At 42.5% G+C, this 22290-nt stretch overlaps 2 protein-coding genes across 2 annotated transcripts; both read left to right on the forward strand.

The window, feature by feature from the left end:
• Positions 1 to 5925: 5925 nt before the first annotated feature.
• Positions 5926 to 14626, forward strand: LOC121698827 (angio-associated, migratory cell protein). The gene is made up of 11 exons (XM_042081263.1): positions 5926 to 6326; positions 6436 to 6570; positions 6819 to 6938; positions 7581 to 7720; positions 7969 to 8113; positions 9108 to 9191; positions 9461 to 9576; positions 10011 to 10108; positions 10254 to 10344; positions 11099 to 11253; positions 14127 to 14626. The coding sequence occupies exons 1-11, from the start codon at positions 6236 to 6238 to the stop codon at positions 14200 to 14202; spliced, it is 1251 nt and encodes a 416-aa protein (XP_041937197.1). The 5' UTR covers positions 5926 to 6235; the 3' UTR covers positions 14203 to 14626.
• Positions 14627 to 17024: 2398 nt separating this feature from the next.
• Positions 17025 to 20479, forward strand: LOC121698673 (G-protein coupled bile acid receptor 1). The gene is made up of 2 exons (XM_042080978.1): positions 17025 to 17282; positions 18330 to 20479. The coding sequence occupies exon 2, from the start codon at positions 18442 to 18444 to the stop codon at positions 19585 to 19587; it is 1146 nt and encodes a 381-aa protein (XP_041936912.1). The 5' UTR covers positions 17025 to 17282; positions 18330 to 18441; the 3' UTR covers positions 19588 to 20479.
• Positions 20480 to 22290: the final 1811 nt, after the last annotated feature.

Here is a 22290-nt window from a genome sequence, read left to right on the forward strand (position 1 = left end):
GGGGGCATTTTCATAAATCATTTTTTGATTGTACTGTAACTGTAATTGGGTAATTGTTATTTACTCAATCAAAACAACACACTTTTATTGATATTATCTGAAAAACACAATTAAATAATAAGACTTATTAATTACAAAAAATGATTTATAGCTTCGGAAAAGAGCTCTTAGGATATTGTTTTCGGCTACCCAAATCTGGGGAAGTACTGTATGATGTGATCATGCTTGCTTATATCTTAGGTCAGCCTTTATATTAGGGAAAAATAGTTTGTCTGCATCCATGTCACCAAAGCATGCTGGTAGAAATATCTAAAGCACAGTTGATCTGTGCATGCCATGACCAACTTTTGATTATTTGATTCGGAAATCAAGTTCATTATTTTGGGCTGCTATAGAATTTCAGCCCAAAGTTGGATAACATGTAGAATTTTTGCTGCAATTTCAAAACCGGATTACTCGGGTTTCGCTTACAGTAGGCTACAGAGGCATTATCTTTTTGCATGTATTTTTTTTTGTTGAATTATTTTAAAATTCAATTTAAAAATGTTTCTATGCCCCCAACGTTGTCTCTAAGGCAGCACTGCCTGGAAGGCGCTATGATTAGGCATGGGTTAAGGTTAGGGTTAGGTTTAGGATAAGGTGCCTTTAAGTCGACGGTGGCAGCGCTGCCTGGAAGACGACATTGGGGGCATAAAACACCATCGAACTGGCCTTTTTCACAACCCCGGCCTTCCTCTGGCGGCCAGTTGGTGTGATGAAAGCCATGATCTGCTGTCCCAACGCCAACTGCCCTGCACCGCCAGGGGCATACCTGGGGGAGAAAGGCTTCGGCAGTTACACGTGTGGGATGAAGTACAATTACACCCTGTTAAGAAGCTGAAATGTTCACATTGTCAAAAGATGAGGCAGACAGTGAGCAAGACACATGGTGATACAGACAGTGAAGATGAGGAGGATGATTCACATCATGAGCAACTTTACACGTGGCTGGCACACAGTCCCAAGAAGAACCTTGCCCCGGCTATCAGAAGCATGTTTCCGGCCATACTGTGTGGGAGGTGTGCTATTGACAGAGGTGTGCGTAATGCTGTGATCCACATCGCACTAATTAATTTAATTATATTCGGCATTTTGCCTTTTGTCTCTAGCTTGTCCCTGCTTTATTATTGCATGCCTTTGACAGTAACCAGGTGCACATGGGTTCTGTTATGTCTTTGTCTGTATGTTACTTTACACTACAGTATGTATGTAGGCCTGCTTTTGAGTTGCACATGTCGCACAGTTGGGCGAGTTCCCCTTATTTCCCCATTAGTGGGGTTAAGTGGGGTGGACGGCCGGACAGGGACGGTGGATCAAGTGGCTGGGCAGAAGGCACCGAAGCCGACTCGGCTATACGGACTAGAGTCGGAGTCGGGACTGGAGTCGGAGTCGGAGTCGGACTCTGGACTGGAGCTGGAGCGGGGAGTGGAGTCATAGGAACAGGGAGCTCAGGAGCAGGAAGGAGTCGGGACCGGAGCGCGTCGGGGAGCCGGGTCCGGAGCGGCATGTCAGAGTCAAAATTGAATAACTTGCTGCTAGGTCCATGATATGGTCGGTCATTCTGTAATGATTTGCAGGGAGGAGCTGGACCAAAGTGCAAGGTAGGGCAAGGCAAGGCAAACTTGGAGCAAACAGGAATCTTGAATAGAACTTAGCAAACCACGATACGGACAACAACATTAATGACCGACAAAGACTAATGAGAGACAGAGGGTTTAAATGCACAGGGGTTAACAGGGCACAGGTGGACAAGGAACAAGGTAAAACAAGACTCTGGTATTGGTATATATATATATATATATATATCTGGTATATATATATATATACATATATATATATATATATATATATATATATATATATATATATATATATATATATATATATATATTATTCTTTCTACTATTATACTGTTACTGCTACTACATTGCACATATCTATACATGTTGTTTATTGTTCATATTACATAGCCATATTTATTCTGCTCTTATAAGGTAACTGCTAATACACTGCACATATTTATACTTAATTTATATTACTCTAAACCACCTTCTGTAAACCAACTGTATACTACTGTCTACACTGCACTATATTTCTTATCCTGTCTATGCACCACCTGTCTATATTTTATCACATTGCACTTTTCTGCACATCTGGTTAGATGCAAACTGCATTTGATTGTCTTTGTACTTGTACTCTGCACAATGACAATAAAGTTTAATCTAATCTAATCCACTGTGGTCTCTCCATTCCTCTGCCCAATCTAAATGAGAATTCCATATCAAATGTCATTTTAAGGGAAGAAAAAAAGGCCAACTACAGAGCAACAGTACAGTAATGCCCAAAGCAAAGCCCCACCAGACTACGCTGTCAGAAGCTCTGACTCTGCCAACATCCCTACCACCACCAGATCGACCTCAGGTGCAATACCAGAGTCTTAATCATATAGCTGGGAAAAGGTGTGGTGAGAAGCAAGGGTAAAATGTTAAGCACTTAATTTCACCTGTTGGAAAGCAAAGGGTTAATGCACAAATCATATTAATACATACCACCTAATCATCGGCAGCACCTGTACTCCTGCGATGTGCCATCAGGGGGCATCCTTCTCTCTGATCCCAGGTTGAGCAATTGGGACTTGGGGGGGCCATGAGCCATTCCCAGGCGGTCTCCCATCCAAGTACCAGGCCCGACCTACCAAAATAGACTCATCCAGGCCGGGAAGGAGTCACACGCATGTTAACCCTCAGCAGCGATAGCGCCAAAAGCCAGTTGTTGCCAGTCAACTCGTGTTGCTAGTCAACTCGTGTTTTTTTCCAACCAGTTACTCGCTTAGCCTAGGTCTACTATATTTTTGTTTTTCAGAAAATATGTATGCATTTTATTTATTTATTTTCTTTTATTTATCTTTTTTTAATGGAGGCAGCAAACAGCAAAGGGGTAGAAAAAGTCCCCGGCGGCAGGGGCGGATTAAGGTGGTCATGGGCCCCTACATTTTCTGTGTGGGGGCCCCCTCCAAGGTAACATAGGCCGACAATTGAACCAGGCCTACTCATACATCATCACTGCAACGTTGGTGCAGCAACAACACCAAACAAGCCTACTCACACCAGCAGCATCCTTACAGAGCAGCAATTGAACCATCAACTCATAGATAAGACGTCCTTACTGCAACAACTGGCCTACTCACATCAGGCAGCATTCAACTTCCTTCACAAAACAAAAACCATAGCATTGACAACTAATGCCTTATGAAATAGCCAACATAGGCTATTCCTAACTTTTGAAGTTTTTCTTCATTGTCAAATCCAAATCGTGCAGAATATCAATGGATATCAGAGACATTTGTTTTAATCTGCGCTGGCTCATTGATTTCTATTTTTTAACGAATCCCAGTTTTGAAAAAGACTCATGAGCACTCTCCGCTAGCGTGGCAAAGTCGCGCTGCTCTTCCGAGCTGAATGTGGAACATTGCCGGTGTCGTTGGCATATGGCTATAGTGTTCTCAGAGTTGTAACTTTATCTCCATCAACCGTGACACTAGGCCTATGTTTAGACATTAATGTTCCGACTATTGACTTTGTTCAGAATAAGACGATATTTTGCGATTATGTGGCTTGTCCCTTGCTTGACAGCTGTTCTAGTTCTATGTTTTTCTCACGTGGTTTAGGCTACTCAAACACAGCAGCAGCCTTTTTTTTTGCAAGATAGCCTATGGTCTTTAGACGAGCCTTTCGCTTTTGAGCCCCGCTCTCATACTATCTTCTTACGTAGGCCTACCTTTCTGACATTTTCTAAAGGTGTCTAACAGTAGCATGAATGACGCATTATTTTTAAAACCTAATTTGACCGTGAACTTCATCAGCGCCTTGCTACTTTAAATAGTCATTTTGGGCCAATGAAGTTTAAGTTTTATTCTGTTATGTAAATTTGAGTGAATTATATATATTTTTTAAGGCCCCCCGGCAGGCTGGGACACGTGGGAGCTGCAGTCATATGGCAACTTGAGGTGACCCCAGTGCCTAACAAGGCATTAAATTAAGATCCAATAGGCACCGAGATATATTTTTTCAAAAAAAAAATCCCATCCACTCCGCTAAACTCTAGGAACGCAACCACTAGATGGCGATGAGATTACTTTCACTCCCTATTTATCCCATAGACAGCTGGTAAGACTAGATGTACCGCAGAGCGGTACAAAATATGACCGCCGCCCAGTCCAGCACATTTTTTCCACAAAAAGAAATCACGCTGAAAGGCCTATATGATTCTAACTGTCTCACTAAATTGCATTATCCACACTCAATTCTCACTGGTATCTGCTAGACAACAAGTACCAAAACATGATTAGTTCATAGATTTCACATGTAAAATTCATTTTATACAACCCCACCTCCATCTTGCCTGTTCATAATTCTGAGAAATTCTTGATTGTTTGTGTTATGTTTATGTTATGTGTGTGGGTGTGTGTGTGTGAGTGTGTGTGTGTGTGTGTGTGTGTGTGTGTGTGTGTGTGTGTGTGTGTGTGTGTGTGTGTGTGTGCGTGCTTGTGTGTGTGCCTGCGTATGCGCCTGTGCATGCAAGCGGACATATGTCTACTGTGTGAGTATGTGTCATACGTATGATTACTGTGAATGTATGTGTGTGTGTGTGTGTGTGTATCTGTTTGTGCACATGTGTGCACATGAAATGGGTTAACATGACCCCCGGAGGCAAACATACGGAAACAAATGGTCATCCTAGGCCCTACAGTTCTCAAGATATTCACAGAGAACTGTGTCTGCCCTACCCTCCTTTCGGGGGGGTCCAGTCCAGCAGGGGGGCTACAGATCAAAACGAAAAATGTCGGTTCCATGCTATCCATGTGGGGGTACATGCCCACCAAGTTTTGTGTACCCCGGTCTTTCAGTGTCCCGGGAATCCTTGTTGGTGTACGTCACTAAATGTACACATAAATTATTTTATTGTGAGGCCCCCCATGAACAAAAGTACACAAAACTTGGCATGCATTCGGAGGGTGTCATAACGATCCTACACTTTTAATTTTGTGCAGTTTTGACCTTGTCAGCCAGAGATATTGTGATGAAAACACCTAATTTTTTGCTTTTTAATTTTTAACTAGGTGGCGCTATACATGAAATAAGTGGTAATGGGATGGGTTGACATGCCCCCTTAAGACCAACATACATAAAAAAGGTGGACCTCCTAGGCCCTACGGTTCTCAAGATATTCACAGAAAACTGTCTCCGGCCACCTACAGGCCAGTTGGTGTATATTAACATAAATTAATTTATTGTGTGGCCCCCAATGAACGGAATTCCACGAAACTTGGCATGCTTTCAGAGGGTGTCATAATGATACTTCGTGCAGTTTTGACTATGTTAGGTCACAGATACCTGCGATTACAACACCTAATTTTTACTTTTTTGTGTTTAACTAGGTGGCGCTATACATGAAATGAGTGGTTATGGAATGGGTTGACATGGCCCCTTGAGATCAACATACAAAAAAAAAATGGTCCTCCGAAACCTTACGGTTCTCGAGATATTCACAGAAAACTGTGTCTGCCCTACCCTCCTTTCGGGGGTCCAGTCCAGCGGGGGGGGGCTACAGATCAAAACGAAAAACGATGGTTCCATGCTATCCATGTGGGGTTACATGCCCACCAAGTTTCGTGTACCCCAGTCTTTCAGTTCCCGGGAATCATTGACGGAAATTTGGGCATGCGCGGCGGTCATAATAAGCGCGTCAGGTCGAGAAATATGCAGCCCAGTTACCGACAGCTGCCGACAGTTCACGAACACACGAACGAGAGGCCGATTTTAAAGGAAGTCCCGCCTTGACTGGGCGTGGAATCGTTGTCTTGGAATAGATGTCGTTGGTTTACCAATCTGTCAGTCAAGCAGATTCCGGCGTGAGGCTCGAAGGAACCATGAACCAACACGTGAAATTATTCACGATGACCAACATGATTTCGGATTAGTTGGGGCTCAGAAACCGTACAATTCTGCCAAGAACTTCATAAAGATCTGGATTTATTCTAGCAACAGACATTTCGGAGTTCCTCCCCAAGATCTTTCATCTTGACCTCGCTGCCAACTTGGAAAGCTAACTAGTTAGCTAATAGCATAGCATAGCCTAGCACAGCAATCTGCTTTGCAAATACGATACGTTAGTATCGTGGGTAGAGACAGAAAGTATGGATAATTCTTCTGAGGACATAGTACAACTGCATGGCGATGAAGAGATTGTCGAGGTTATTGATCTCAATGATGCAGAACAATCTCCAGGTGAGTAACGTTGCTGTTAAACTGGTGATATCAACAAGGCATGGGCAACCCTCAAGAAACAGCATCTTCGGGGATTAACTATGTATTTTTTTTATCGTTATGTCTGAAGATGACCTGGCAGAAGAGTTGGAAGACGTAGACTTCGAAGATGCTGGGGCAGCAGCTGACGATGAGGCCTGGGAGACAGAGGACGAGATGGAAGCAGAACAAGATGACAGTGAACTCACCTTCTCCAGTCACACTGGTGCGTATGATGGTAGTCCTCTATTGCTGTGGTGCTGTGCTTTCTGAAGCTGTTTTGGTAATGGATTAAGTCGTCTTTGATTAAGAACCCGTTGTAAACTTTAGTCATGTTTTCAGTGTTACCTCTACTTTTGTCAATATAGATATCTCCTTTACCTCGATAATATATGTCTTTAGCAAACTTCATTGTAAGGGTTTTTAGTGTATAGGCCGCATCATAACTGTATCATAATCTGCGTTCTTTGGCAGGCTCCGTCTTCTGTGTCAGTCTGGACCCTCAAACAAACAGTTTAGCAGTTTCAGGGGGAGAGGATGACAAGGCCTATGTGTGGACCGTGAGTGATGGAGAGGTGCTCCTTGAGTGCACAGGTATGTGTGTGTTATTTGTGTGTGTATGTTATGTACATTAACAGGTGATGTTGCACTCTGTCGCTGTCTGAGGTTCGCTCATCAAGCTGATGATCTGCAGGCTGGCTTTCCTGGGTCTGCCTTGAGAAACCGCTCAGGGCTGCGTTTCCCAAAAGCATAGTTGCTAACCTGTTGTCTAGTTGCTAACCTGTTAGCAACTTTGTTGGTTGGCAGTGGGAAATTGCATTGCAACCAACGAAGTTGGTAACTTAGTTGGTAACTCTATTAGCAACTATTGTTTTGGGAAACACACCCCAGGACAGCTGACATGTTTCCCGAGCTCTACTGATGGCCTAGCCTGTTCAAAAGCACCATGTGGTTGTTGTGGTGTTCTTGAGGCCAAGAGAATCATCACTGTCCAATGCCCATGGACTTAATATTAATTGTTTATGTTGTCTTTGTCTATGTCTGTGTGAAGCGCTTTTGATTTGCCATTGTGCTTGAAAATTTGCTATGTAAATACTTAAGCTTACATATTTTATATCTGGACTGTCTGTTCACTGCGGTGATGCCACGTAATGCTCACTCAAACTCTGACATACTGATCGTGTTGTTCACAACTTTTAAGTTTGCTTTCTTTCTTTGTTTTCTTGTTGATATTAGGACACAAAGACTCTGTGACATGTGCCACCTTCAGCTATGACTCCAAGCTTGTTGCATCAGGAGACATGAGTGGCCTCATCAAGGTGTGGAAAGTGGAGACTAAAGAAGAGATCTGGTCCTTTGAAGTTGGAGACTTGGAGGTAGGTGACGGCGCCATTTATCAATTGCAGCTGGCATCTTTAACTGGGTTTTGTAAAGTGTGTGTATGTGTGTGTAGATAGATGTTTAATCGATACTTTAGGAAATTCATAGATGTTTAATCGATACTTTAGGAAATTCATCTTGCACTGTACAGCTCGTCAGATAGACTGACAACAGACAACTAGAGGGAGAAGTTATTGTTGGAAGTAGCTAATGTTTTCTTGATGTCTCTCTGGTTTTGTCCCAGTGGCTGGAGTGGCACCCATGTGCCCCTGTCCTGTTGGCAGGCACTGCGGATGGAAATGTGTGGATGTGGAAGATCCCAGGAGGCGACTGCAAGACCTTTCAGGGCCCCAGCTGTCAAGCAACAACTGGCAAGATCATGCGAGATGGTGTGTGTTGGAAGTTTAGTCCCAACGTCCTTTATTTGTTGTCATTGTTAATGTTTTTATGTGAATATTTTATAAGGGTATTATTATTAACAAGACCCTTGGAAATCAGCTGCCTGTGTACTGTATCGTAAAAGCACCAATTTCCGCCCATTTTGTTTGAAAATTTTGGGAGCACTTGTGCGCCCAAGTTAAAACATTTAGGAGCACAGACAAAAATTTGAGCGCAGTCAGTTCTGTACTTAACTTACATATAATCTAACATTACACTGCAGCTGACAGTTAAACATGCCAGTGCACCAATTGTGAAGATTAAGAATGACTGACAACATTTACAGGAAACAAGATTTTAAAGAATATCAGTGCCTACTTTATTTCCAGTCCGTTCTATTTTTCTACATTTTGTTAATGTAAAATAATATAATGCATTGCCATATTTGCAATTAGCCTGTATATCAAGTATTCTTGAGCTCCAAGCGGATTTGAACATGCAGCCTTACAACACTGTTTACAGCTCTTCCAGTCACTGCACAATGTAATTTTTGGTACATAACTAATTTAGATACACTTATGGGGTGGGTGCTTGCGTTTCTTTAGGAATCTGTCGTCTTAATTTGTATAGAAAGTTATATTAAGTGACACATACACGTAAATGGGCTGAAATAGGGCACGGGTGGAAATGGGTGACTTTCCGATATGGCTGTTAGGACCAGGAGTGACTCTCTATGGACATGATAGGCTGTGATATGTGCCTCTCTGGTAGGTCATGTAGATGTGACTGTGGTCCAGTGTCTTTCTTAAAGTGTATTGCTGTTTTGCATATAGGGTTAAAGTTAAAAGTTGTGTATACAGACAGAGAAGGGGAAACATATTTCAAGAGATAAATCTGTACACCTGGTAATATGGGGTCTCTCACAACATAGTACACAGTCCAATGTATGAGCTCCTGGTTTCTGCCCAGCATCACAGACCTTCTTCTTTGTTTGTTTTTCCTCAGGAAAGAGAGCCGTGGTTGGTTATGAAGACGGCTCAGTGAGGATCTGGGACCTTAAACAGGGCAATGCCGTACATGTCATTAAAGGCAAGTCTTTCCTCTCCTCTGTGTCACTGACGAGTTAGAATTCCGTAGCTAAAATTTAAACTGGAGTTTAGTTTAGGAACTAACTTGATTCAATTCCATTTTAGTCCAGCATTAAGTGTGAAATTGCATAGGAATGTAAAGTAAATTGAAAGTAAAAACTGTATGTAAGTGTTTTAAAATATCATTAAATTAATTAAACCATCTTAACCAACTATTTTAAAACCATCCCAACAAATGTTGTGTGCGTCATTCTTTTCTTTTTTTTACAGGTAGTGATGCCCACCAGGGGGCGCTAACGTGCCTTGACACCAATAAGGACGGCTCGCTGGTCCTGACGGGCTCCGTGGATGGCCTGGCCAAGCTCATCAACACGAACACAGGCAAGGTAGGTCACCAGCTGCTCACACAGAGTTACCTGTGCCGGAAATATGAACTCAATATGAACAATGTCATACATCAACGCTATTGCATGTGGCATGACTATCTGAGAAAATGAGTACGCAAGTCTGTGCTATGGTATGGTATGCAATAGTGCATCTTGATAGACTAACTCAGAATACAAGGAGATAGATAGAGAGATAAACAGAGAGGCTCAGTCCTTGGATGAATAGATAGAAACTGAGATAAGAAGCAGAGGCATAATATTATGAGTAATTGTACTTTGTTATGTTATGGGCTATTAACTGATCTCACAGACTTAACTACAATCAAGAGGGAAGTTACCCCTTGGGGGAGGTAGACTTTAACATCAATGCTACGGGACTTTTTCTCAATGAATACAGAGGCTTTGCTGACTAAGTCGTGTGAAATATTTGTTAGGTTGTTTGTGCCTTCTCCATCGAGAGCGGCAAAGCGAAGGACTCCATGACGGACGAAGAGGACTCCAACTCTGTCGAGTCAGTGGGCTTCTGCAAAGTGTGAGTGAAACCACCTACTGCTGCCATTCACAATGCCAGGAATCCTGTGCTGTTCAGAAGATTTTTTTTGCATTGCAGTAATGGTGTGTTATGTTCCTGCAGTAATTACATGTTATGTTTTTTTTTTTTTTTTTTCCCCTTTCAGTTTGCCGTTGGTTGCAGTGGCATACCTGGACGGTACCTTAGCTATTTATGACCTGTCCACCCAGGCTCTGAGACATAGGTGTCAGCATGAGGTCAGTGGCTGCATGGACCTTTCTGGGAGTAATCAATACTTCATGTTGCTAAAGTAAAGACCCCAGGGTTGTTCTACATCCTGAAAGAGGGCTTCCAGAGATGGAGGAGAGACTTGTTTGTGACTTGTTTTTCGTCCCTAAATAGAGCCATAGTTTCGTTTTGTGGGGAGAGCACATTCTCCGCACATTATGTGTCTGTTATGTAATGCAGCGTGTCATGAAAGTCTTACCCTCATCATGATTTAAATCTGCCATTTGGCTGTAACCAAAACTGAAGAAAATAAGATAGTATTAGGTGGCAACGAGGCATGTCGGATTCAGATATTTCTATAAAATGCTGCCTTCTAAAATACTTTCATTTGGCTGCATTCTAAAGGCAGCGCAAATGTATCCTTCGTGCTGCCAAAAATTCTTTAGAACGTTTCTGCTTCAACTCCTACTGATTAAAGTCAGCTGTCAAGATTCATGATTCAAAAAGCTTTATTGTCCAACATGTTGCCATGTTATAACATTTTCTTTGATTGAAGGCAATGTCTGTTCTGTCTTTATGTGTGTGTGTGTGATGTTTTTTTAAGATGTATATTGTGTGTGTGTGTTTATTGCCTTGGGTATGAAGGATTTTGTGTATAGTGACTTTTTGGCCAGAGGCACTCTGGCCTGATGGTAGCAGCTCAAAACATCGGTGTAGTTAAGTATTTTATGAGTAAAGTCAGTTGTGATTATGTAATTGTGTGTGTGTGTGTGTGATCCACAGGCAGGTATAGTCCATCTGCAGTGGGAAGAATCCTCATCATTGGTGGCCACCTGCAGCCTGGACGGTGTCGTCCGGCTTTGGGACGCCCGATCCGGATCCATGGTATCAGAGTACCGTGGACATGGTGCCGAGATCCTGGACTTCACACTAAACAGGTGGGTCATGAAACGACACAGATCCGACTCGGCATAGTCTCACGTGCACTTGTAACATTGTGGTCCATACTGTATCCGCCTGTAGGTTTTGAGACTTTTTTTGTTTGTGTGGTTTGCTATGACATGTGAGGTCAGCATTTTAACATACTCTTCATTGCTTCATCATTATCATTATCATCATCATCATCATTGCTTGTAGTGTTTCTTGTTTGTATGGTGTTTGCTTCAGTTCCATGGCAACTAGAAGGCTATATTGAAATATGAGTTGTTAAGGCCATCCGGTGCCGGAGGACTTTTTAAAAAACGTCTTCAGTGAGGATGGAATGGTAAGCCTGACTGATATAATTGTGTGCAAGACTGCGGTTTCGTTGCAGTTCCAGAAGATCTCAAGCTGACTTTAAGAATCCATTGTGTCACTGCAGTTTCGTTGTCCCATAAGAGTTCTCAAGTTGACATTGAGAACTCTTATGGGACAGGCAGTTGTTCTCACCTGAGAGTGGGCCAATGTAAAATGTCAGCATGTTTGAGAGGTCTCTTATCTGCAGTGTTTCCCATACACTGACTTATTTGTGGCAGCCCACCACAATATCAACATTGACCACCACACAATGATTTTCCTGGTTGTACTAAATTGTGCTTAAATCTGGCACTAATTTGTTAAAAACTGTTGCATTCGAGTTAATTCTGCAAACCTACCACCACAAATAGAATTCAATTCTGTGGGAAACATTGATCTGCCATGTCATATTCTCATCCACTGCCATGCAGAGGAGTCGTTTGAGTCTGGTTCCTTCTGACCCTGTCGAAGCAATACCCTGTACCCCAAACCTGCTCCCAAGGTGCAGGTTGGCATGTCTTTCATGGCAGCCCCCTCTGTCAGTGCAAGAATGTGTGAATGAATGTTTAGAGTAGAAAAGCACAATATAAAAGCAGTCCATTTATCTAAAAAACAGTATGTAAAATCCACTATATGAAAGCAGTTCATTCCGTGATGCTGTCTGAGTGTAGCCTGGAAAATCTAGACCCTGATAATCTAGAAAGATTAAGGGTCTGGCCACGAACAATGTAATGGCCCAACTCGAGGGGCGGCACCAAGCATGCATTTGAAAATCTCAGTGCACGCAATTGGATAACACTAGACCAATGTTTACTCTGAATGATTCCGGACTTCGACGCAATTAGATAACACTACGATCAATGTTTCCAACGCTGCAGCGCTGTCGTCATCAGTTTAGCTCGCCTCTGGCCTGCCTATATCAGATACGATTTGATTGGTTCCACGGGATGCAAGGGGAAAAAGTAACGTGCATCATTGCTCATTGCCAGAGTGTCTTGCAGAGACAATTCCATTGTGCTCTTGCGAGAACTCTAGATTTCCTGGGTAGTCTGAGCGGGCTCTCTGATAGAACTATTTCAGTGTGGATGTCGGGCAGAAATTGCGCTGAACAAGGTTGTCAAATTTATGTGTCTGGACCCGGTTCTGTCGTCTGACAACAGGTCTCATGATTCCCCAAAGAATTATTGGAATAACTGTGAACACCTCTTACCTGAATTTCACAACGCCATTCCTGTCATGCCTGGTGTGATGATTGTCAAGGCAGAAAAGCTCAGAACTTTTCTATGGGGGGAAAGAGAGCAAAACAGTGCGTTTGTATGTGTTTAAAAACAGGTTCCCTAATGCTGGACCTGGACAGGATATCTGGATGGGTGGGTTGAAATGACCCTCTTTCAGGCTCTCACTCAACTGCTTGTTAAATACCATCTGTCTTCCCCATAATGTTATGGTCTAGCTTCAAAGACAAATGGCATGCTAAATGTTCAGACATGGTCTACCTCTTCATATAATGACATCCATCAAGATTTCACTGTCACCTGTGATGAATTGATTGGGGCCTTAAATCGTATACAAGCTTTGGATTCTGAAAACATGTACCTTAACATAGTATCCTGCTTTTCTAGGGCTGTTAATGAAATTGTATGGTTAATCATGATAAATCACAGAACCCCAATGAAAAATGTTAAGTGCCACAAGGTTATTTTACACTAAAGCAAACTTCTATAACACTACTGCTAATTCATTGTTTTGGGATTTTGGACAAACCTAAGGTTGAAATAGTCTACTCAAATTAAAATTGAGCTAAAAATGTTTGCTAAAATATCTTTTCAATGAAGGCTGACATCTCTATCATGGTCAATAAACATTACCGAATATGATGCATGAATAGTGCATAGACAGAACACATGTGATTTCACATTATTTTCTTTTTTAAATAATAGACATTTGACAGCTTGTTAAGATTTTACCACAAAGTCAATGTGTTAACTCACTTTAGTGTCTAATAATACTAGTACCATTTCAATAAAGATTGAGTCTCGACTTGAGATGACTGCAGTGCTTTCTTTTCGGATATGATAGCCCAGTTGGCTACTGGGTAGAACATGCGTAAATGGCACAATTGTTTTTAAAACTGTGTTAACTTTGACAGCCCTATACTTTTCCATGGCCTACAGTTGCAGATAGAGCAGATTTTCCCCAAGAAATGATTTCTGAAAGCAGGGTTTAAAATTTAAAATAAAAAAACACTGTTTTACAGTGTTCCTGTCTATTGCTTTTATCAGCATCTGTATGAATCGTTTGAAGCCAAAAAAATATATAAAAAACAACAACTGCAAGGACTGAACCCAGATGATCATTTACTTAATATTTGTGTTTTCCCTCAGATAGGCATCAAGAGAGATGAGAATTTTGACAATGAAAAGGGCTTGTCGCACTTCTTAAAAGCAGTCCTTCTGTGTAATTAATGTAATGCCAGAGTTCAGTGAGTCACTGCTGCCCTTGTTTTTTTTTTTTTTTTTTATTTTACTTCTGACAGAGACGCCTCCATAGCAGTGACGGCAGCCGGGGACCACAAAGCCAAAGTGTTCTGCCTTCAAAGACCGGACCGGTAGGACTTGACACCCACGGACAGACGCCCCCCCTCTCTCCTCCCTCTCCTCCAGGACATTTCTCTTGCATCACGCCACAGTTTCACGGCCCCTTGGTGGCCTGGAGGATGGTGTTTGCTCTACACACATAGAGATATCTGAACACACCCAAGTCCACACCTGAAGAGACATTACTAGGTTATTGGCCTGTCATGTGCTAGCTAGATCATTGCTAGATCATTGCCAGATCTTGTGAAGTAAAAATAAGACGTGTTTCAGATAGTAGGTTGTTATCGATATGGATCAGATTGTTAAATTGTTTGGAAATATTTTCAAGTTTTCAATTATTTCATGGCTGACAAAATAATACAATATGGTACCTGTTTTAATTACTGCACTCATTTACAGGAGCATGATTTTTTTTTTTCTTTCATATTTAATTCAATATCATGTCACCCAGCATGTTTAACTTGGTTAATCTTTAAAGTTGTGTGAACATTTGAAATCAGAAACCCATTTTTAATTATGTCAGTTGTATCCTCATGGGTCATTAAAAAAAAAGTATGAGATTCTGTGGTGAGTCATACAAGGAAAAAAACAACATCTATTAATTTCAGTGTGAAAGTTGTGGGTCAGGAATGAACTTGGAAAAGGTTTCTGTGTGTGTAACCTCCAAGTGCTCTCTCTTAATTTACACACGCACACACACAAATAGCTATTTGAAAAAATTCCAGCTTTGGAAAAGTATAATTCCGACATAGGCTTGAAGCACCTGTTTAAATAGCTACTACATGAGGTGTTGGGAGAAGAGTGAATTGATAATTGTTGCGTAACCGGTTAAGGGCCTTTGTCACGCTGGCTCGCTCCGTTCTGAGATTCGAGTGTTTGCAGCTGTTCCCAGAGGTGTTTCCACTCACTCTGAATGCTGGAGCAGTGATTTGCAGCCATAAATATCTGACCATTTTGGGAGAAATGGGACCCAGATCAGTTGGCCACTGAGGTTGCATTCCACAAGTGTTTGTCCCTGCTAGTAGTCAAGTATGAAGAATTCTTGCACATTTGTAAACATATGCATACTGTATAAATGGGTGTTAAAACATGACTTTCTGAGGTGAAGGAGACTTTTAAATGCTTTCTTCGTGTTCAACAAATTTAATTAAGCATTGAGTCTGTTTCTCTTTATTTGGCCTGCACCACAGGTTTGTATGAGGATGCGTCATATTGGGTCCTGTAGGGCATTGGTTCTCAAAGTGGGGTCCGCAGCACATTGTCAGGGGGTCCCTGATAAAGTTTGCTACAAAATATGAAATTATTAATTAATCGGCAACAAAATGAAAGTTATGTGAAGTAAACACTATGTTCAACACAATAGGCCTACATTTGACAAAGAAACAACAGTCCTTTAAAAAAATCCTACATACTGTCAAAGTTTGCTAACATGACTATTGTGGTATTAGCACTCTATGTTTTTAAAATACATATAACATAAGCATATAACAAAAAAAAGGCTATACAGCTACATAATTAAAGCAACACCAAAGAACTTTCCCTCTGTCGCACGCACGCTATTTGTTTATCCAGCACCGGCTTTGCAAATAACGATGTCCACAGACCAGGTCGAATATTTTGCATGACTTATAAAAGTATGATGTATTGCGACATCAGATGCAAGTCAAATTTGTAGTTTCTTATGTCTCATTCCATCGAACTACAGATCCGCTACCCGATCTGGCAAACTTACATAGTGCGGTTATAGCCGATAGAGGGCTGCGAAGCGAATGCAGAAGTGCCGTTCACCCTGTTACGAGTTGATGAACCACTGAAACGATTTTGGAAACATTATTTTAAGGTATAAAAAACTCTTTGGTGTTGCTTTAACTTGGAGAATTTTCCACTCCATGAGGGGTCCCCGGCCCACAAAAGTTTGAGAACCCCTGTTGTAGGGGAATGTGTTGGGTCTGTATGGGGATGTGTCATATAGGGTCCTGTAGGGGAATGTGTTGGCTCTTTGTCAAACTAGCTTGACCAGAAGTGTCCAGCAAGTCCACACTCCTCTGCCTGTAGGCAAAAGTCTGCTACACAGGACATAAAACGCACAGGGCCCACTGTTTATAGCAATCCTCTGAAGTTGACTGCTTCTCCAAAGACCAAAAGCTAATATGAGAACCTTGTGATGTACAGTATGTGTTTCAAAAGGACCTGGCAAAATTGGCCAAGCTTGACATGTGCATGTTTCCATGTGCAACTGTGATATGATTTTCATAAAGTGTATTAGAGGGTTGGTATGATGTGACTGGCATGATAACATTAGTGGGTCTAATCTGAAAAAGCAAAAAAAAAAGCAAAGAAATATTCCATATATGTCTTTATTTACAAATACAATCACAGTGCAGCTTCACCATTACGGATTTAAAATGGGAGGGAAGTGAGAACAAGAAGTGAGAAACTTTCAGTTTCAGGACCCTCAGCATCTCTCTCACCTCTATTGTATTCACTAATCTGAAGTGACCTTACATGTACACTGGACCAACAGAAAACATTTAGGACATTTGTGGATGTTGTTATGTATAAGCCGTTCACTTGTGTTTGGACTGTTTCAGATTTAGATTCTGTTTGTGGTTCATGAGGGTGAAGTGGAAGTGGGTCATCTCTGTGGGATCTCTGCACGACGGCACACACACACACACACACACACACACACGCAAAACCCACATACAGTATGCACAGTCTCCATATGTCTGTGTGTGAGTGCGTGGTTCTGCTCCAGTTGACAACGGTGTCTGGTCTAGCGGACTCTTACTATCGTCCTCACCTCAGGTCCAGAGCGACATGCTTCCCCTTTAAGGTGCACAGAGCGAGGCTTCTCCCCCTGTGCTGTCTCGCAGATGCAGAGGAGGGAGACGCCGTGATGTTTGTCCATCCATACAGGATCTATTACTTCATCGCACAGCTGAATACAGTATAGAATAACACAAAGGATAGTCACTACTTTGGGGACCACAGGAATAACTATTTTTCTCATGTCCAATTGTTTATGAGGTGAAGAAAAGTTGGTTGGTTGGGTCCCTCAGCATATTTTCTGATCTATTTCTTATTTGAATAAGGTGAGTTATTTCTTTCCCATCCGCTACCTTTTATTCATTCAGTATTATGAATTGTAGTGTTATTAAGGCTGAGGCGAGGTTTTTTATTTTTTTATTTACATAGTTTTGATTAGTTAAGCAACTAGATAACTAACATTATTCTACTCCATACCAGTAGTCAAATAGTTTTTTTTTTTGTGTTCAATTTTGCTTTTAAAAAACTTCTATGAAAAGCAAGAGTAAATGTATTTTAAATTCAAAATATGTGGATGTTTTCTGTTAAAGTAAAATAGACATCAGTCATAATGCCCTTATATCTTTCCATAGCCCATAATGAATTTGATGCTTTGATGAAAATTGGGCCATGGTGTATATAGTTTCTTTTCATTACACAAACTCAATCGTGAGCTAAGCCTATCTAAGCCATTAAATTCACGGTATCTGTACAGGAAAGGATTCGGCTTAAACTGTTAAATTTATGTGTTTGCCCAAACGGGTGGAGACATGGTGTTCTCCCAGTAGTAAATGTATAGCCAGATGCTCATTGGAGAGAAACCTACTGTGACACCTGCCCACACTGGAGCAACATAATCATGCGTGTCGCACACACCCAATTAGCAGTGGCCTGATGAAAAATACGGTCACGGTAAATGGGAGGGAGAGATAGCCACCTGAATAATGAAAGAGCCACTACGATGACTCATTGTTTGCCAACCTTGTTGCTCATACAAAGATCAGAAGCCTGGTGTTGGGTATCTTCTGTGGGGGAACCTATTTGCTGTGCATTAACCAGACAGTTATTGCTCTTGATAAGGACCACTAATGGGGAACTGAAAAGATACCTAAAATGAATGAAACGCAAACTGAATCTAAGTTCCTATTTTCAATTAAGTCATATGCTTTGATTAAAAAAGGATGTGACCCCTTATGTTCTAAACTTGTACAGTTGGCATCAGTCATCTTCTATAAATAGTTTTTTTTTTTACAATCTCGGCACTTTTGTCAAGGTGATGTAAGTAGATTCTGCAGTTCGTTCACACTTTATTTGGTCAACATTGTATTTAACAGCTGGGCCCTAAACATTGAGTGCATGACACCAGATTTCATCTATCCCTTATTGAGTGGTCACTTTGATGGGGTGATGCCGATGTCCTGAGGCCTGAGGTGAGTCTCCACGGTGATGGACCTCGGTAACGCCTCCAGCAGCAGCAGCGGCGGCAGAGGAGGAGGAGGAGGAGGCTCAGGCAGTGTGGAGGTGCAGCTAATCTACTCCATCACCATGCCCCTCTCCAGCACCATCATCCTGACCAACCTGCTCATCATCCTGGCCATCGGCTGCAACCGCCGGCTGCACACCACGCCCAACTACTTCTTCCTGAGCCTGTTGGTGGCCGACCTGGGCATGGGTGTGGCGCTGCCCTTCATCCCCTGGATGGGCCTAAACCGGCCGCTGAGCTTCGGCGCGTGCCTGATGGTGCACGTGCTGCCCAACTTCCTGTTCCTGGCCTTCCTGTTTAACCTGGTGATGGTGCACTACGAGCGCTACCTGAGCATCGTGAGCCCGCTGCGCCACCGCTCCTTCTGGGTGCACCGGCGCTTCCCGCTGGTGCTGCTGGCGCTCTGGCTGCCGCCGTTGCTCTTCGCCCTGCTGCCGGCGTTCGGCTGGAACAACCGGCGTGGGGGACGGGCTTGGAGCGGGTGCTGCCGCCCGGGCGCGGCCCAATTCGGCGGTGGCGCCACCGGGCATGTGGAAGGCGGTGCGACGGCCGGCGCCAGTACCAAGCCCAACTGCTCGCTATCGGCCGCTGCGGGCAGTGGTTCGGGCGAGCGCTGCTGCACGTATCGCCACGTCTTCCCCAACGCCTTTATCTACCTGGAGGTGTACGGCATCCTGGTGCCCGCCATCCTGTCCATCGCCATGATGACGGGCCGGGTGCTGTGGATCACGCACGGCCAGCTGAAGGACATCCGCCGGCTGCAGCGCTCGGTGACGGGCCGAGGCCGAGGCCGAGGAGGTAGGCAGCTGGGGGTGGACCTGCGCTATGCCCGCTGCGTGGCGGCCGTCTCGCTGACCTTCCTGGCCTGCTGGGTGCCCTACATCATCTACACCCACGTGGGCATGGCCTTCCTGCTGCGGCCCGGCGCCGAGGGCAACCCCACCGCGCACATCGTACTGTCGTGCGCCGGCATGGGCGGCATGGCCGTGGTGCCGCTTGTGCTGGGGCTCGCCAACCGGGAGTACACTGACCCCGTACGGAAGTTCTTACACAAACTCCACAACCGCTGGCGGCGGAGGAGGTGGGATGCGGAGAGTATTGCCCTGTGATGCCTTTCCTAGAATGCATTGTGTGAATTCCTATCCAGGATTTTGCAACAGGAATAGGACATTGAGGAAATATTGGATAGCTGATATGAGGACTGCTTATTTTTTGCCAGTTTCAGTGGAAAGAAAAGACCTCCAAACAAAGGTTCAAATGTAAACAGTTTTGGGCAAGACCCAAGCTACTGAGTGACAGGAAGTGATTTCATAATTGTTTCTCTCTTTTCATGAGGACCAATTGGATGGCTAAATTAGGTTGTTTCTTTATTGACACCAACATTAGAAAACCAACCTTAACCCAAACTGTAAACCATTTAGTTCAAAATATTTTTTCTGTGCAAGAGAACATATTTATGTAGAGAATACTAGTAGTGGAGAACTGATGCCATAAGCTGTTTGCATGAACTCATTTCTGGAAAGTGTTATATGAACACAGAGAACTTATTGCTGAGATGACCATCACTAATCCCTGAAGTGTGACATGATTACTGTGATTACATGATTACATGGAGTTCTGTGAAATCATAGACCCTGATACTACTGTTGCTGTATTGTTATACTGTTACGAATCTGGTTCAGTATTTGACAACAAGACAGTTCTGTTAAGAATGCATGAAGCATGCCATGTCTCTTTGAGTCTACCCCCTTATTCAAAGAGTCATTCAAATAATACTCTCTGTGTGTTATGTTCACCCATTTAAGCCCAAATTTTTCCCAGACATGCAAATATGCAAATCATGTGTTATTAGCATCCCTTTGAAGTAATCCATAATTATTTTTTTTTTAAATGTAGAAAAGTAGATGAAAAAGTGAGTTTTTTTACCGGTGGGATAATATGCGTATACTCAATTAAAGGTTGCTCAAATTGCTTTTTTGTTCAAATAAAGGTATTCTGACAGGACTTTTCAAACTGATATGAACACTGAGACCAATGGCAACAATAAATATGAAAAATATGTTAACATTGTTTATTTACCAGGAGCTTCGGCTCGTTAAAATAGAACCCTGAATGTGTATGTCTGTGCGTGCGTGTGTGTCTTCATGTAGTTGTGAGAGTTAGTGTATATGGTCTCTGTGTGTGTATCTGCATGGGGTGTGAGAGTTAGTGTGCATATTGTGTGTGTGTGTGTGTGTGTGTGTGTGCGTATCTGCAGGTGGGTGTGTGAGAGTAGCAGGCAAAGTGCATGCCGCGTGCAATGTGAAGTCCCCTTGAGTGTGTATGTCTGTGTGTGTGTGTGTTTGTGTCTGTGTGTGTGTGAATGTGTATGTCTGTGTGTGTGTGTCTGAGTGTGTATATCTGTGTGTGTGAGTGTATATCTGTGTGTGTGTGTGTGTATTTGTGTGTGTGTGAGTGTGTATCTGTGTGTGTGAGTGTGTATATCTGTGTGTGTGAGTGTGTATGTTTGTGTGTGTGTTTGTGTCTGTGTGTGTGTGTGAGTCTGTATGTCTGAGTGTGTATATCTGTGTATGTGAGTGTGTATCTGTGTGTGTGTGTATGTGTGCATTTGTGTGTGTATGTGTGTATTTGTGTGTGTGTGTGTATGTGTGAGGGTGTATGTCTGTGTGTATGTGTGTGTGTGTATCTGTGTGTGTGAGTGTATATATTTGTGTGTGTGTGAGTGTGTATGTGAGTGTGTGTGTATGTCTGTGTGTGTGAAAATGTGTATGTGTGTGTGTGTGAGAATGTGTGTGTGTGTGTGTGTGTCTGTGGGTGTGAATATGTGTATGTGTATGTGTGTGAGTGTATGTCTGTGTGTGTGTGTGTGTGTGTGTGTGTGAGTGTGTATATATATGTGTGTATGTGTGTGTGAGTATGTATGTGTGTGTGTGTGTGTGTATCTGTGTGTGAGTGTGTGTATGTGTGTGTGTATGTCTCTGTATGTGTGTATGTATGAGTATGTGTATGTGTGTGTGTTTGTAGGTGTAGAAGTATGTGTGCATCTAGATACAACATTCTATCCCACCGGTCACTATTGTGACCGTTAACATGTTTACTCATTCTGCAAACACACCAAAGACATTTTAATAATTATATATGTATATCTAGCATAACTAGACACCTTAAAGACCATGTGTACAAAAAATATTTGTCCTATGTTTATTTTAACATACTTTAAAAACCTTTTAATTGGGAGCTGTGAGGCCGTCATCCTCTTCTCAAGGTGCAACCAAGTGAACAGCTCTGGTCATGTGACAATTTACTCAAAACATTTGACACTGGAACACATTTCATTGAAACACTCTATTGTTTCAATATTTACTGAAAGAGTATTGGGATATTCCCCAGTTACAGTTTTAAAGGCTTATAGTACAATTGTGACCGATGGGGTGAAATGGGTTAATGGCATCTCATTGGATGAGAATCCTGGAGCAGAAAGCCAGGAAACATGGATGAGAGCAGCCTGCATGTTGGCATATAACCCATTAATAACACTTGTGTTAGCTTAACAGAGAAACACAATAACTTAACATGTTTGGAACAGTGAGACAGACTCAGAATAAACACCTCCAGTTCTGCATGTGTGTGTGTGCGGGGCCGTGTGTGTGTGTGTGTGAGAGAGAGAGAAAGAATGCATGTACTGTTGAAAAGACAATTATCTAATGGTGTTTGTACAATCAAATGTCAATTCAAATGATTCCTTGTTTTGTTTAACCTTCTAACACTGTTCCGGTCAAAAATGACCGATTTACTCATTCCCTGTACCATAA

Source organism: Alosa sapidissima, chromosome 23, assembly GCF_018492685.1.
Source record: "Alosa sapidissima isolate fAloSap1 chromosome 23, fAloSap1.pri, whole genome shotgun sequence".
NCBI classification, from domain to species: Eukaryota; Metazoa; Chordata; class Actinopteri; order Clupeiformes; family Clupeidae; genus Alosa; species Alosa sapidissima.